General features: G+C 40.1%; 1 protein-coding gene across 1 annotated transcript; it reads left to right on the forward strand.

Moving 5' to 3' along the window:
* The first annotated feature begins 13,251 nt into the window (after positions 1-13,251).
* On the forward strand, positions 13,252-16,310 carry cxcr2 (chemokine (C-X-C motif) receptor 2). The gene is made up of 2 exons (XM_082509118.1): positions 13,252-13,398; positions 13,680-16,310. The coding sequence occupies exons 1-2, from the start codon at positions 13,324-13,326 to the stop codon at positions 14,739-14,741; spliced, it is 1,137 nt and encodes a 378-aa protein (XP_082365244.1). The 5' UTR covers positions 13,252-13,323; the 3' UTR covers positions 14,742-16,310.
* The last annotated feature ends 194 nt before the right edge of the window (positions 16,311-16,504 follow it).

Below are 16,504 nucleotides of genomic sequence, written 5' to 3' on the forward strand. Positions count from 1 at the left end.
TTGGAAGTTTAGGGGTTTTTTCGCTGTAAAAAGAAGTTTTCTTCCCACGCACAACAGACACTAATGTTTTTGTCACTTTTTATGGAATCAAACTCAAAGTAAGGTCAGTACTTCCACGCTTTAAGCGCTGCACGCTCATACTCTCTCCCACAATCGATATGTGATCCATTGTTGATCTGCACACAGCTGTTGTCACAAACGTCACACTTGCTTATGTCACTGTCATGAGACATTCTCGCAAAAAAATCACGGTTTTAGTAACGCAGTAACGCAGCGTGCGGGAAAGTTACGGTAATCTAATTACCGTTTTTGCAATAGTAATCTCTTACTTTACTTACGTTACTTGAAAAAAGTAATCGGATTACAGTAACGCATTACTGCCCATCTCTGCTACTCAGTAATCAATAATACTCTAGTGCTATATTTTTGACTTACATTCAAATGTATAGTGTACATAATATAACAAACTCACATGCATCTGTCCTGAATAAGCTGCTAAAGGCTGATAGTGTATGGAATTATGTAGGGACTCATACGGTTCTGATTTTTGTGCATTCTTTGTGACAAAACCCACTTATTATGTTGAGTTTGTGGGATAAAGATTTTTAAGCAAAACCAGCTAACCCAAGACAAGGAAGGGTAGAAAGCAGCAATAGAGGAATTTAGTAGAGGGGGGAAGCAGGTTAACCACCAAAAGTTCACTAACTCAGCAAAGTACTGGGAAAATCAACAAAAGAGAGAAAGAACAAAGCCCAAGAGACTCAAAGGCACACAGACTAAATATGCACAGGGAAGAACAATGGCAGGAAATAAAACACACACCAGGAAAAAACCTACAGAATAAAATAACTTGAAGCACCACACAGACATACACATGTAGAGAACAGGCAGGTAGGAAGCACAAAAATACGAAAATAAAAACTAAGAGATACTTTTAAAACCACCGAATGTCTCTCATTCTTTCTGTTTGTTTTTTTGCCACCCTGACTGCAAAAACATCTTAGTGATGATGTTGTCTTTCACCTTCCATCTACTGAAGTTTAACTGTGGAAATGTCGACTTATATCAAAGACTGAACGGCATTATTAAAACAAATTGGGCATGTGTCCTTAGAATGTGATTCAGTGATAACATCCCTATTACTCTATTCAAGCCTAGGTTTTGGTAGCCAACAACAAGGAGCAAACATGATTATAAGTTGCACAAGAAACACCTGAGGCTCAAACAAAAACAGCTGTTTTGACTTTGATTCTTGGGAAAGGAGTGTGTGATTAAGTGCCTGTCTTTCCTGAGCTTTTGTAAAGTGGAAATTCAGGAATTGTGCTTGAGCAAAGTTAATATAGAGGGACAAACATGTAACTCTCACAGCATTACCACAACTATGAAGGTGTGAAAAGTGCATTGAGAAAAATCCCCAATTACAGCTTGCAAAGCAGAGGTGGGTGAATTGATCCAAATATCAATAATATCGACACTAATACTGGTATTGGTATTAAATCGATATTAGTGCACTAGGATCAATAGTTTGTTTCTATCCTTTAAGTTCAAAATGTAGCCCACTGGACTGTGCTACATACAAAATATGAGGTTTTTTTGAAAATAAAAAAATAATCCGGAATAAACTCGTGTTCAGAATTTGCAGATTAATGATGCTCCATCTCATAAGTCACAACAAGCTGCCTTTATAAGTTAAAAGTATCAGTATCTCTATTTTAATTGAATGAATATCAAAATTTACACTGTTGCACACCACTACTGTAAAGTTAAGTATCAATTAGTTAAGGAGCCCCAAACTGACTGTTTCACCAACAGCTGAAAAATATGGCAAAAGAATAAACCATGCATTAATGCAGATATTACTGTGTAAACAGTCAATATCATTCCAGCACAGTCCGAACAGTTTTAGGAAGGAGGAGGGTCCACGGAAGAATGAGGCTTCCAGGTCAGTGACTTAATCTTGCTATTAGTCAGATGGATCTTTTCCTTCTGCATGTCCTCTGGCACAACATGGGATTTATTGAATGTATTTCTGCAATAATTTATCGTATGTGGAGCGAAAGAGTCCACCACATGTCTGACTTTTGTTCTTTTGCCAATATCAATCATTGCTGAGTAATCTGTGATGAACTCAACTACAGAGGCACGACATATTTGTTTTATCTCACTCAGAGAACTACAATATCATGTGACCTGTCAGATTAATGAGGCCTGCTCACTCAGTTTACTGGCTCCCAAACATGGCTCCACCCACCATTATAATGCCTGTGCTCTGACTGCACCCTTTAGGGCAGGGGTGTCAAACTCAAATACACAGTGGGCCAAAATTCAAAACTGGAACAAAGTCGCGGGCTGACATTAATATTTATTAAAAAAAAAATCTTCCTCCAGATATAGGAATGAATCTTTTCTTATGGACTCAAATAAGTTTTGCTGGAAAACTGAATATGGAACAAGCAAAGCTTAATACTAAACAATATATATATTAGCTGTATAATACCAGTAGGCCAGCTCTAATAGTAATTTGGTATGGCTTCGTGGGCCAAATGTAATTAGGCTGCGGGCCAAATTTGGCCCGCGGGCCAGAGTTTGACACCTATGCTTTAGGGCATATTATACATGTTCACTATTAACCTTCTCACACTGAACATCAAAACTCCTTCCTTCTCACAAAATCCGTGCCACTTGTTTTTGTTTAGCGGGAGACATATGGGTGGGACAGCTCTTTTCTCAGTCACCTGACACTTTAGTTATGCGTTTTAGATGAAAGGTTGGGGTGAGGTCTCCAGAGAACCTGATATTATTTTTACAAACATGTTGTTCTAAGTCTGTAAAAGGATACTTGTGGCTCTGGATGGGACAGAACTCAACATTTTCTTCCTTTGCAAGCTCTTGGAAGAATTTGGCTCCATAACTGCACAACAGCCAATTTTTAAAAGAGTTTTTCAAGTGTTAAAAGTTAACATGTTGTATATAACTTGAATTACTTAAGAAGAAGAAGCGAAATGAGGCAGGGCTTACTCATTGTGCCTGTCAGCTCTCAAGACCCTCTTTGCTGCTTTCAAAGGAAAGAGCTGTGGGTTTTGTGGCCTGCCGATTCTCTTTTCATCAGCTTGTTTCCAGCTGTTTTTAGTAGAACAAACTTCTAATAAACTGACTGCTATAAATTGACAGTAAAATTATGCAATTAAAATCTAGAATTACTGCCTTGTGGTTGTATGATTTAAACAGGCAGTCAAATGCAGGCTTAAATTTATGTCTTGACTTATTTAATGGTCAAGGACCTTACTTAATTACTTGCATTGCAGTTTTTCTCAGCAGAGATGTCAATGGAGGAAGTGACACGAGGAAGGGGAGTCAAGAAATGTCTCACATGCAAAGTATGATCACCATTTCCCTTCTTTTCTATCTCACTGATAAAATGTGTCCTTGTCAAACATATGATGTCAGAGTGAAACTGTCCTTTTGTGACATTTTGTCACAGTTCGTGTTTGAATACTTGAAATATGAACAAAAGTGTGTTTGTGTGTTCCAAGCAAACAATTATAACATAATAACAGATATAACCATACAGCAGATGTTCCTGTAATCTCACGTTTACAACAACTAGACCACATTTTTTTGTGTTAACAGTGACTTTGATTTCCAATCTTTGATCATCAAAATGTAATCAGTTACTTCTTAACTCCAAATGAATGACTACCAGATTTGAAATAATTCATTTCACTATGAAGTGAATGATGGAAACACTCAGCGTCCTTTAACAGTAATATTCACTTTTTGTGAATCTGCAAAAATGGTGTTTTTTTTTTTTTTAAAAAAGGGTTTTTTTATTTTTTGTTTTTAGTAAACAACTAATTTAGGGTCACTTTTAGTCACTTAGGGCCATCATGTGACAGTATAATCTTTGAATTTGGACAGTTGTCTGGCTTGGAAGGAGGACATTCTGGATCCCTCTCTTATAACGTGATAAGTCATCTCTATTAAGGCGTCACCCTTACTGTGCTGGGTCACTCGGACTAAATCATGATATATTTTAATCCTCCATGAAAGTAAAGATTAAAGCTCTCTATAAGCCTGTTGTGGGAACAAAGAAGTGGACTCATGCAGTTGTGGCAGTTCGTGATGCCTGGTCTGTACTGCATGTTCTGTACTCATAACCGCTACCAGCAGTTTGGAAATCATCCTACATCCTTCTCTGTGAGGACTGCTTTGTAAAATGACACACCAGTTTGAGTTACAGTGCAGGCAAAGCTCTGGCTCACTGCCACACTGCGAAGCTAAACCTGGAGAAACAAAAAGTGTTTACGAGTGAGGACTGAGTTGGGTTTAAAGTGTCCAATCACTCCGCATCGGTGTGCAAATGGCTCCAACAGGACATACACAACAAGCCTCAAAGCCCTGAGTCCCAAAGTTTTCCTATTGCTTTGAAAGACAATGGGACGCTCCCGACACCATCCCCCGTGACACCATCCAGCGGCTCCAGTTCACCAGCTTCACCTCCCCCACCAACCACAGCAGGAGCCTTTGCACAGCTGGCCACCTCAGAGGCTTTATTCAGGCTGAGTGTGCCTAAGTTTGTGTCAGGTAAAAACTAAACCTGTTGTTACACATGCACTTCACTTTTTTAGACATGCCAAACCAGAGCACACTTGAAAACCTCAAATGTGTAATACAGCAACTAACAGTGTGCCCTTTTTTATACACAAACATGTCAGAAATCTTCTTGTAAACACCCAAAGGAAATTTATATGTGATGAACACGATCTTAATACATCCATCTGACAGCAGTGTAAATCTGCAGACTATTGCAAATGAACTGAAAGTTCATAACAAGGCAACAGTGTCCCAAATTCTTTCTCTATGGAACCCCTAACCTTTGTTAAGGCCCTTCATCAAACTTCCACACATATATCCATACTCAAGACCAGTTTACAGCCTAGCATGCATGCCTTTGCACTGTGACAGGAAACTAGAGTAACCCAGACCAAACGTCTGCAGGTGCAGGAAAAACATGCAAACCACATGCAGCGAAGTGCAGACAGGATGGAAAACTGAACTTTCTTACTGACTGAATGTTCATTTATTGGACCTCTAAAACTCAGATCTATTACTGCTTCTTATTTATGCATAGCTCCTGTATCTGGGCTTGCAAAAGTTTGTGAGCTAAGATCAATGACTGTAGAAATGGCTAAGATAAGATATTTTAGACTTAATTTGAATGGCTGAAAATACCTTTAATAACAAAGTAGTTAACCTTGGTTAAAATATGTTTCTGGATGTATATGCTGTGTCAAACTCAAGTTCAGTGCACAGTTAACATGGAAATCTACCCACTGCCTGAGGCATCTTGTGTGCATATCTTTGCGTTTGGACTTTATTATTTGTTGTTCCAAATATGAATATGGCAGTGCAAAGCAAAACAAAAACTCAAATCCTTGAATGATAAACAAGACTCTATTTCATGTAATTAAAGTCTTTAAATGTGTCAGTGGATTTGGCTAAAGAAAAAAATATGAGTACACAGCTATGATACCTATTTGCACACATTCAAACATATTCTATTTAAAGCTTCACTGTGGATGTTTGATCTACTAACTTCCTTTCTGGCTGTAAGTACGCTCTTTTTACCATCTTCCTGTATAAACTTGTTTGACGTCCGACACTATTTAAAGTCATCATGGCTAGAACATAATACTTACTTGGCCTGGCCCTCATTAAAAGACAACATCTGTTGTCTTTCAGAGAGAACAAATATTAGAGCAATTTTTGTATCACTCAAATATCTGCTTCCAATATGTTTTTCAAATTGAAGCTTTACATCTGACCTAACTTTATTCCTTTGAAGTTTGAAAAATGTCTACTGTACATCCCCACATGAAAACAACTTACATAACCATGAAACTGGTTATATAAGGGAGGGCCATATCGCTACAGAGGAAAACAAGACAAAGCTCAGCCACTTTGTGCAATTGGTCTGCACCCTGCTGGACTGTCTTCCAACGTTTCACTTTGAAAAATAAGGCGAGGGCTGAAGTTTTGCACAGGCATCACTGTGTCACATTTTAAATACTTCCACATGTAAATGTAATGAAAAATGTAAAATGTAACTACGACACACTTTAGCTGTACATCAATGTGCAGACCTGGAAGAAAGAAGCATGAATTTTGTTGTTGACTGGATTTACAGGACACTGCCGTATCACACGTGGTAGTCAGTAGGAACCAAAAAGTGAGCCGTCACTGTCACAACAAAGGTTTTACCGATGAGGGGGAGTGTACTCGTGCTACTGTTTTAAAATCCAGCTTAACCCGAGTTTAAATAGACACAACCTTTCGGCAGTGTGGTCACAAGCTAATCTCCAACCATCACGCACACAAAAACATAAGCAAACAGAGCAGGATGTGTAAACATGAGTTCTGTATGGATGGTCTTATTACAAACTGACAGCTCATTAGGCACACAGGCCGCTTTGTGTGCTGGATTTCTCTTTTGTGACGTATCCTAGATTGAGGTATTAAAATAGCAAAGGTCACCGTATGCCCTTGTATGGATCCTGAACAGAAGGGTGTTTTGTGACAGCTCCCTAATGTCACAGCTATCAAGTTAGAGCCCCTCAGAGATCAAGTATGGTAAGCAAATAACATCAATCTGGTCTTCAGTATCTTTAAATACAATTATGGTGACAAATGACCCCTTTTCAAACACATCTAGAAACAGAGTTAGTAACTTGTAAGAAATGTAACGGTAAAGGGATAAACTCATCCAGACATACTTATTTGTTTGTATTTGAGGTGTGTTTTCCTGTTGGCAGCCTCCAACATGTTTACTTGTGTGGGCCCGTCCTGGGAAAAATGCAAATTGGTTGACAGGTTTGGTTACTCCAAAAGAAAACAGTGATTTTAATGGTTTAAAGTAAAGAAATGAAAGACTTTTGTTCAGTCAGTGCAAACAAGTTTAACTGTACATTCAAAATCCCTGGAATATCTTAATATATAAAAAAGAAAGAAATTTCAGGAAAAATCCGTCAACACGAATTCCTCTCATCATACATTCATACATACACACATTTTTTACTTCTTATCTTGGACCAGCTCATAGGGGCAGTGTCTGAGCAGAGACGCCCAGACTTCCTTCACCCCAGCCACCTCTTCCAGCCCATCCACGTCATTCCCAAACCAGCTGAGAGATATAATCTCTCCTGCGAGCCCTGGGCTTGCCTCCATCCAATAAGACATTCCTTAAAAACCTCATCTAGGAGGCGTCCAGGAGGCATCGAAGTCAAAAGTTATGGTCAGGCTATTATAGACAAGACATGTGCAAGAAGGATATGTGCAAATGTGCCAATATAGTACAAGAACAAATACCCAAACCAGGTCAACTGGCTCCTTTTGATGTGCAGAAGCAACGGTTCTACTCTGAGTCCCTTTCAAATGACCTCACTCTAAGGGAAAGTAGAGCCAACCTTCAGATTCTTTCAGTCACTACTCAGAGCTCATATCAGTCTAAATTCATAATCTCACAGGTGGTTAAATTGACAGCTCCATTTTTATGCTCAGCTCTCTCTCTCCCACAACAGATCAATACATCCCAGTTGCCCAGTCAGTCAGTCTGCACCAATCTGTCTGTCAGTCTCATGCTGCACTCGTACCAGCTTTAGAACAAGACCCCAAAGTGGGCCATTTACCCTTTTCTGGCTGAGAACCATAGTCATGGTTTTGGAGGTGCAAGCTGGAAATTTCCACCTGATGAAGCCAACAGAACTACATCATGTGCAAAAAGCAAAGATGAAACGACTGCAGTTGTGACCGACTTAGCTTATGTGTGGAAGAAGAGTCAAATGACGTGTAGAAACTCTCCCTTTCTGTGAGTGCCTCATTCACATAGTCACAACAGCCTCAGTCAACGCTTTTATCTGACTGAGGTTTCAAGTTTTGTTTAATCTGATAACACACAAAACCCTGGCTCTTAAGAAAAATAACTTGCTACATAGTCCATCTCCCTGTGATGCTCTCCTCGTCTGTCTATGTTTGTATTTGCGCCAAGTTTGTGAGTTCTTGTGTTGCAGGGTTTTAATTGTAGTAGCAACTGGTGCAGTGGAGGTGGAGTATTAGTGTTAGTGGATTAGTGGAATACCATTGTATATTTGTCTGCCATTCACACCTTACGTCAGGTGACCTGATAGGATGAGGCAAAATCTCACAGTGGTTTCACCCCAGATCTGTGGCGATAATGACCTGAACGTTCCCCAAGCATTGGCTTATGTGACAAGGCGCATGATTAAGGGTAGGTCAACACCCATTAGGGTCTAAATACCTGTGATTCTCCAACTTCTGGTTGTAGAACTGAAGAAGCCTCTTGATGAGAGGTGTAGTGTCTTTACAAAACTTAAACTCCAGTCACATTTTTTCCAAGCTCCTTACACTACCATGCTGTGGATGACTGAGAACCTACACAGACATTTTATGAGCCTTCATTACTTTTATCCTCATGTACCAAAAAACATGTTTTGTGTGAGCGTTGTATAAGTTTCTCGGAGATGGTGTTTTCTCATAAAGAAAACTTACTGGTGATCATCAGCATAGTCACTGTTTCTGAACTGAGGCTCTGTGTGTGTGTATGTGTGTATATATATATAAAAAAAAACAAAAAAAAAAACACCCAGCACGCCCCCTGCGGGCGGTTTTATCCTTCAAGCTCGGGTCCTCTACCAGAGGCCTGGGAGCTTGAGGGTCCTGCGCAGTATCTTAGCTGTTCTCAGGATTGCGCTCTTCTGGACAGAGATCTCCGATGTTGTTCCCGGGATCTGCTGGAGCCACTCGCCTAGCTTGGGAGTCACCGCACCTAGTGCTCCGATTACCACGGGGACCACTGTTACCTTCACCCTCCACATCCTCTCGAGCTCTTCTCTGAGCCCTTGGTATTTCTCCAACTTCTCGTGTTCCTTCTTCCTGATATTGCTGTCATTCGGAACCGCTACATCGATCACTACGGCCGTCTGCTTCTGTTTGTCTACCACCACTATGTCCGGTTGGTTAGCCACCACCATTTTGTCCGTCTGTATCTGGAAGTCCCACAGGATCTTAGCTCGGTCATTCTCCACCACCCTTGGGGGCATCTCCCATTTTGACCTCGGGACTTCCAGGTTGTACTCGGCACAGATGTTCCTGTACACTATGCCGGCCACTTGGTTATGGCGTTCCATGTATGTCTTGCCTGCTAGCATCTTGCACCCTGCTGTTATGTGCTGGATTGTCTCTGGGGCATCTTTACACAGCCTGCACCTGGGGTCTTGCCTGGTGTGATAGACCCCAGCCTCTATGGATCTTGTGCTCAGAGCTTGTTCTTGTGCTGCCATGATTAGTGCCTCTGTGCTGTCTTTCAGTCCAGCTATATATATATATATATATATATATATATATATATATATATATATATATATATATATATATATATATATATATATATATATATATATATATAGCGAAATGCCCCCCTGGTGCATTTATAAGAATATAATCTGAAAGAGATCTAAATCTAGGAATTAAAAATAAATAATAACTTGCTAAATTTGGGTAAAATTAGGAGATAAATAGGTACAATTACTAACTATACAATACTATAATAATAACTATACAATACTAACTATACAAAAAAGACACGACAAAGACACTACGAAGTGGATTGTGCAGTAGGTATTGAATACTAGGTTCAAGTTATGGTCAGGATATTGTAGACAAGACATGTGCAAGATGGAAAATGTGCAAATATAGTATAATTTAGATGTGTGTTCAGTAACTATGTGACCGAGTGCAAATAAGCATATTGTTCCCAGGTCCAGTCTGTAGTGGGTTTGTGGAAGTTTTTGTTGTTTTTAAGTCTTTTGGTGAGTATTGTAAGGTGTTTGTGAAAGTCTTTGTGTATATCAGTCCTTCGGTGGTAGTTAGTTGAGAGCTCTGACTGCTTGGGGGAAGAAGCTTTTGCAGTGTCTGGCCATTACGGTTCTGATCCTGCAAAACCGTCTGCCAGATGGAAGGAGGGAGAACAGTGCGTGTGAGGGGTGGAAAGTGTCCTTCACTAAGCTGTTCAAACGTCGGATGATGTGTCTGTCGTAGAGTTGGAAGATGGATGGGAGAGGGCCTCCAATGATCCTCTCTGCTGTCCTCACTATCTGCTGCAGAAACTTCATTTCAGCAAAAATGCATTTCCTGTACCAGAAGGTGATGTAGCAGGAGAAGATGTTCTCAGTGGTTCCATGGTAAAATGATGGGAGGATGGGAGGAGGAAGACTTGCCTTCTTCAGTTTCCTAAGAAAGTAGAGACGTTGTTGGGCTTTCTTCGTGATGGTGGTGTTCAGGTTTCAGGAGGAGTCATCTGATATGTGCACACCCAGGAACTTCACACTGTGGACCATCTCAACAGCAGACTGTTGATGTGCAGTGGAGTGTGGGCCATTAAGCTCTTCCTGAAGTTAACAGCCATCTCTTTAGTCTTCTGAACATTTACAGGCAGGTTGTTATTCTGACACCAGTCCACCTGGTGTTGTACCTCCTCTCTGTGTTCAGTCTCAGTGTTTATATGCCTGGAAGTGTTTGATGTAACTAAGAGAGGCCTTGTTTTCTACGTTGTCATGTCAAGTTCTTGCAGATGAAGTTCTATAGAGCACGGCAGAAAAATATATCCCTATTGCCAAAGGATGTACTGAAAGGTTTTACAGTTTTAACCACTGTAAATGCAAGATTGTTTAACTATCTTCTCTGGGCATCTGTTGGGTTTTGTGGTCAGTGTTTCAGGCTAGAATCTGCTGATTAGACCAGCATGTGGTCCTACAGGTGGAGAAAGTCTTTAAATTGACACAGCAGGGTTATTATGGGAAGCGTTTAGATTTAGTATGTGCTGAGTAGGTAGAAGGGTGGTCAAGGGTCACGAGGATTCACAAGTGAATGAGCTCTATGGTGGTGATGTCAGAACACTCGAGGAACATCTGTGGTGGGATGGGCCTCCTAGATAACAGTGCTATTATTCAAACTCTCATTCGACTTTCGTTTCATGTGGTCACTTTGTGTAAGAACCACAAAAGCATTGTTTAACAGTGATACTCCTGAGTGGCTAGAGGTCTCTCATTAGTCATGTATCTGTGGATCAGCTTGATGTTCCATTCAAAGGTCAAAAAAGGAACAGAATCACATTTTCTTAAAACAGGGAACTTTGTAGAAACCTTCAGGGACTGATGCAGTAGGAGCTGCCTCCACCTCAATACAGCTAAAACCAAGGAGATAGTGATGGCTTTTAGAAGATCTAGGCCATTCCAATCATCAGTCTCCATACATGGGCAGGACACTGAGGTGGTGTACTCTTATACACCACCTCAGTGTCCTGACCACCACTCTTACTGGTGGTGGTCAGAGGGCCCGGTGGCGCCAGTGTCCGGCAGCCTCGCCTCTGTCAGTGCGCCCCAGGGTGGCTGTGGCTACAATGTAGCTTGCCATCACCAGTGTGTGAATGTGTGCGTGAATGGGTGGATGACTGGATATGTGAAGCGCTTTGGGGTCCTTAGGGACTAGTAAAGCGCTATATAAATACAGGCCATTTACCATTTACCATTTATAAATATCTGAGGGTCCTATTGAAAGACAAGAGGCCCAAGAGTACTGATTCTCTTTACAAGAAGGGGCAGTGCCACCTCGTCTTCTTGCAGCTGCTGAGGTTTTTTGGTGTGTGATGAGATACTGAATATGCATTTGATCATACTGTGGTGGCCAGTGCTCTGTTTTAATGCTGCTGTGTGTTGGGGCCCAGCTTAATGGTCAAAAACACTAAGCAACTGGGCAAGCTGGTGAAAAAAGCCACTGAACAAACTGAAATCTATAATGGACAATGTCAGATTTAAGTCCTTTTAAACATTATTTTTTTCGTTTATTTATTTATGGTTATGACTGGAGAGATGTTTGTGCATGGATGGAGCAGCCGGATGTTTGAATTTCGACTTGGGGATAAATAAACTATCTATCCTAAGAGTTTGAAAGCACATGATCTATTCTCTGAACACAGATAAGTGCTGCCCCCTACTGATGAAAATGTCAAGATTTTAAAAAGCGCACCAGTTCAAAAATACTGTATAATGACAACTTATCAAAAACATACTCCAAACATACTCCAAATGTTAAGTTTTAGATGATGATGATGATGATGATGAACAAAGCTCCAGAATCTATGGAGGAGTTTCTGGATGTAAAACATTTGAAAGCTTCACAGACTCTCATTGGACTATATCAGGCGCTCAACTTGTTTTTTGTTGCCCATATTGGATACTAAAAGTGAAGACAGGAAGTCTGGGGTTAAAGGTTTTATTTCTGGGGTTGGATTGCATATTACGTGAAAATTCAATAAATTCAACCACGCAAATGCAAAACTTGTGTGTCATTTGACATCCCCCTGAATTCTTAGTAAATTGGCAAATCTATATAAAGCAATATTGCAGAAGTTCTACATTTACACAGCTTTTGCTTATTCACAGTATTACATGTATACTCATGTACCAATGTGTGGGAAAAGAAGAAAGAAGAAAACTTAAATTTCTAGTGAAGTAAAGGTGAAAGATGTGCAAAATAAGACGATTCCCAAGGCAGCAGACATGCACACGGTAACTAAGCATCAAACAGGAAATACTAAGTTTAGAGGGTTTTTTTTTTGCCCTTGCTTGAAACTTCTAACAAGGAATTCCAAACAAGGCATTTTCTCTGATAAAAACACGTTACACAATAAAACAGAGGCAATGATAAGTTTCCATTTTGTGGGAAAAACCCCCAAATGAACAATTTTGAACTTCGATGGTTAAATGCAACATGGAGTGAAAGGCAGCACTAAAATGGAAACTGAGCTCCTTATCTGATGGGGCTCTGGTGACTGTATTAATGTAGACAATGTATTTTGCACGTGCAAATTATAAATAAATAAATAAATAAGAAGAAGAAAAAAAAAACAGTTTATAGTTTAAATTATCTACATTTTCTGCCAAAGGATCAAATTAGACAAAGTGACTTTTACATAAAGTGCCTCACTGGTATAATGTTTCCTGTCTGACATTTACCTGAGAGATCTGTCAAAATGATTTAGAAGACAACCTGTTGTCATCTTATTCATGTAGATCGCCACAGGCAGATAGTGTGTGTGGGTTTGCCCACTTCCCTTGAGCTGAACAATTTGCTAATAAAGCACCAGCAACACAGCTCTGCACAACCATTTCACAAGGACTTTAACCACATCTCTGAGCAAAAACAACACTCCTGACAAGGTGTTCAACTTGTGCACATCACAAAGAAACGATGGAGCAACAACTTTTCATACTTTTTGTTTTGAAGTGTTTTGTTCTCACCAATCAAGCTGTGAAAGGATCAGAGGTAATCAGTGGATATCTTTGACATTGGTGCACTTGTTGTGAATGTGAGCAAAAGAAAAGGGGACTATGGATGTGTGCTAGACTAAGAAATGGTTTTCTTGCAAATTTTATTTCTAAATATTATGACACAATGATGACTGCAACTTGCTGCTTTATTGTTAACTTGTCTTCATCTTAGTACTACCGACTAAAATAGTTGCAATAAGCACCATCTACTTTGTACTGTACTATTTCTACCTGTATCCTAGTATTAACACATTGTTATGTTTTGCCCGCCTGCAGGTCTTTTCCAATTTGGGCAATCTCAATTTAAATTACAGCTATGACGAGGATGAAGAAATGATTTCAGAATCTTCTCCTTGCAATAAAACAGTGCCTGGATTTAACAACATGGGGATGACCGTAGTCTACATTATCGTGTTTGTTTTCGCCATCGTAGGTAACAGTGTTGTTGTCTTTGTCGTTTTCAATATGAAGAAAAGTAAAACCAGCACTGACATCTACCTGATGCACCTGGCGATTGCAGACCTGCTCTTCTGTCTTACCCTGCCGTTCTGGGCTGTGAAATGTAATGCTGGCTGGATCTTTGGAAACTTCCTGTGCAAACTCCTCTCAGGCTTTCAGGAGGCATCTGCATACAGTGGCGTATTCCTGCTGGCATGCATCAGTGTGGACAGATACTTTGCCATTGTCAGAGCTACGCGGGTCCTGTCCTCCCATCACCTGTTGGTCAAAGTTATTTGCAGTATTGTGTGGCTGGTGGCTGTAATGTTGTCCTTACCAGTGGTGATTAAGAGGGAGAGCATAGATACTGAATTTGGAGTGTCCATTTGCTTTGAAAACGTTACTGGTGAAAGCAGCGATCGCTGGCGAGTGACTCTACGCGTTCTGCGGCATACACTGGGCTTCTTCCTGCCTCTGGTGGTCATGGCTGTCTGCTATGGCTGGACTGTGGTGACTTTGTTTCACACACGCAACCAACAAAAGCACAAAGCTATGCGTGTCATCTTGGCCATTGTGCTGGCATTCATTCTGTGCTGGCTGCCTTATAATGTCACTGTACTGATTGACACACTCATACAGGGAGGATCTCTGGAACTGACTACATGTGAAACTCATTACACAGTGATTGCCATGCTGAGTGTCACCGAAATTCTGGCCTTCATGCACTGTGCAGTGAATCCGGTGCTGTACGCCTTTGTTGGGCAGAAGTTCCGTAACCAGCTGCTCTCAGCTCTTTACAGACACGGCCTCATCAGCAAGAGGCTCCAGATGGCTTACAGGAAGGGCTCTGCTGGCAGTGTAGGCAGCTTAAGATCCAGAAACACCTCAGTCACAATGTAAAAAAGCCCTGATGGATGATTATTTACAGGCTCAGGTGGTGGTCATTTTTTAAAATGCATCTTCAACTGGTCAAATGTCCTCAAAGTGCAATGTACTAAAGATCCAGAAAGTACATTGATGCAAACCACATATACACCATCAGCCCTAAATAGCAAATTCAGAGAAAGTAATAACTAGACATGTCACGTTTTTTTACTCCATAACTGCTTTTGCAAGTCGTGTGAATTTCCAGGAACAGATATCGGGGGAGCGAATTGTCTTTTTCTTTCTTTTGCTGAGATTGAAAAGGTAGCAGAAAGCAGCATCGCTTGGCTTAAGATAAAATAGAAAACAGGAGAAAACATCTGTGTAGAACGAAATCTGGTAGTAAAAATAGTAATATGCAGATGTGTCTGGGTGTTAGCATTTCACACAGCCAGTTCAGCTGTTTCCTTTGGTTAACAGGAGGATTTTGTTTTCTAAATAACTGGTCAGTATTTCTCAGTTTAACTCATTCCATTCTATTACTAGAATTTCCAAACAATACCCAAAATGAACTTGGTTCATTAGTAACAATGTTGCTACCAGATTTGAAATAAAATAGTGAGTTCAGTGCCTCACCTGGATCTCTCGTGGTGTAATGTATGGTGTAACTTTTGAAGTATTATTTCAGCACGAATATTGATTACTGAATCTAAGCAGTGAGAATTCAGAGAAAAAGAACGCAGGTGTTCAAGTTAAAAAGAGAATCAGATAACATGGTTAGCACTGTCATATAGCAAGAGAGTTCTGAGAAAGAAAGTCGGGGCCTTCCTGTGTGGAGCTTGCCTTGTCTGCCAGGGTTTCCTCTGGACACACTGGCTTTCTCCCACAGATATTCATGTTAACTTGTGCTGTAAATCACTTTAAGTGTTTAATAAAACCATAAAAGTGGTATAGAAATTTTAGTTTGACAGGTTTTGTGCTTTAAGCATTCACAAAAATATTGTTGCTGTACATGTTCTAATGACGCTTTAGTGTGTTTGTTCATTAAGAATAAAAAACATTTAAAAATCCAGTGTTGATGTGATATTGTGCACATTATTCTGAGGCTGTCCAGTAAATATTGTTACCTTATTCTACGCAGTAGTGAAGAAAAAAAGTCTCAGTCTGATATTATCTTTCACACAGGAAGAAGCAGTGGTGAAATCTGCCGTCTGTTTCAAAAACAAGTTGTGTTTGTTTCTTTGATGAAAAGGTTTCATTTAAGTAACAGAAACTCTGTAGAAACTGATAGTTTGTGTTGTAATCAGTGCTAAGATACTGTTTTGTCCAAGAAGCTGTTTCTTGCATGATCAAACCAATGTGTGTTTTTTTGACTCTGTTTTTTACTTGAAGGTGTGAAGTGATGTGCGAATGAGTCTGCAAAGTGTTGCTTCAAAATTAAAACTGCATGATATATGTGCACCGCACTGTGCTTCAAAATTAAATGTCTCCATTATGCAAGCTTATTCTTGTGTTACTACTAAATATGTGTTTAGGAAAATGTGGTATATCCAGATTTGTTTCTATTCAAGCATATTTGTCAAATTCCGTCTGCAGCTAAACTCAAATAAACGTCGTCTCACACTTTGTGGTAGTCTGGCCATTTCCCTGTTTCCGGTTCTGCGTCTTGATGAATGAACAAGCTGTCTAAGAGGTATTTTTACCCGAACAATCATCTTTTGCACAACCTAATAAAGTGACTAAATCGACATTTGAGTATATTACAAAGGAAAGTTCAGCACTGTGGCAGAAAATCTTTT

Source organism: Aulonocara stuartgranti (assembly GCF_965226115.1).
Source record: "Aulonocara stuartgranti genome assembly, chromosome: 16".
Lineage (NCBI taxonomy): Eukaryota > Metazoa > Chordata > Actinopteri > Cichliformes > Cichlidae > Aulonocara > Aulonocara stuartgranti.

Coding starts and splice junctions, on each gene's coding strand:
- cxcr2 (XM_082509118.1), top strand. CDS start 13,324: ATGGAGCAACAACTTTTCATACTTTTTGTTTTGAAGTGTTTTGTTCTC. Junction 13,399..13,679: donor AAGCTGTGAAAGGATCAGAG/GTAATCAGTGGA, acceptor GCCCGCCTGCAG/GTCTTTTCCAATTTGGGCAA.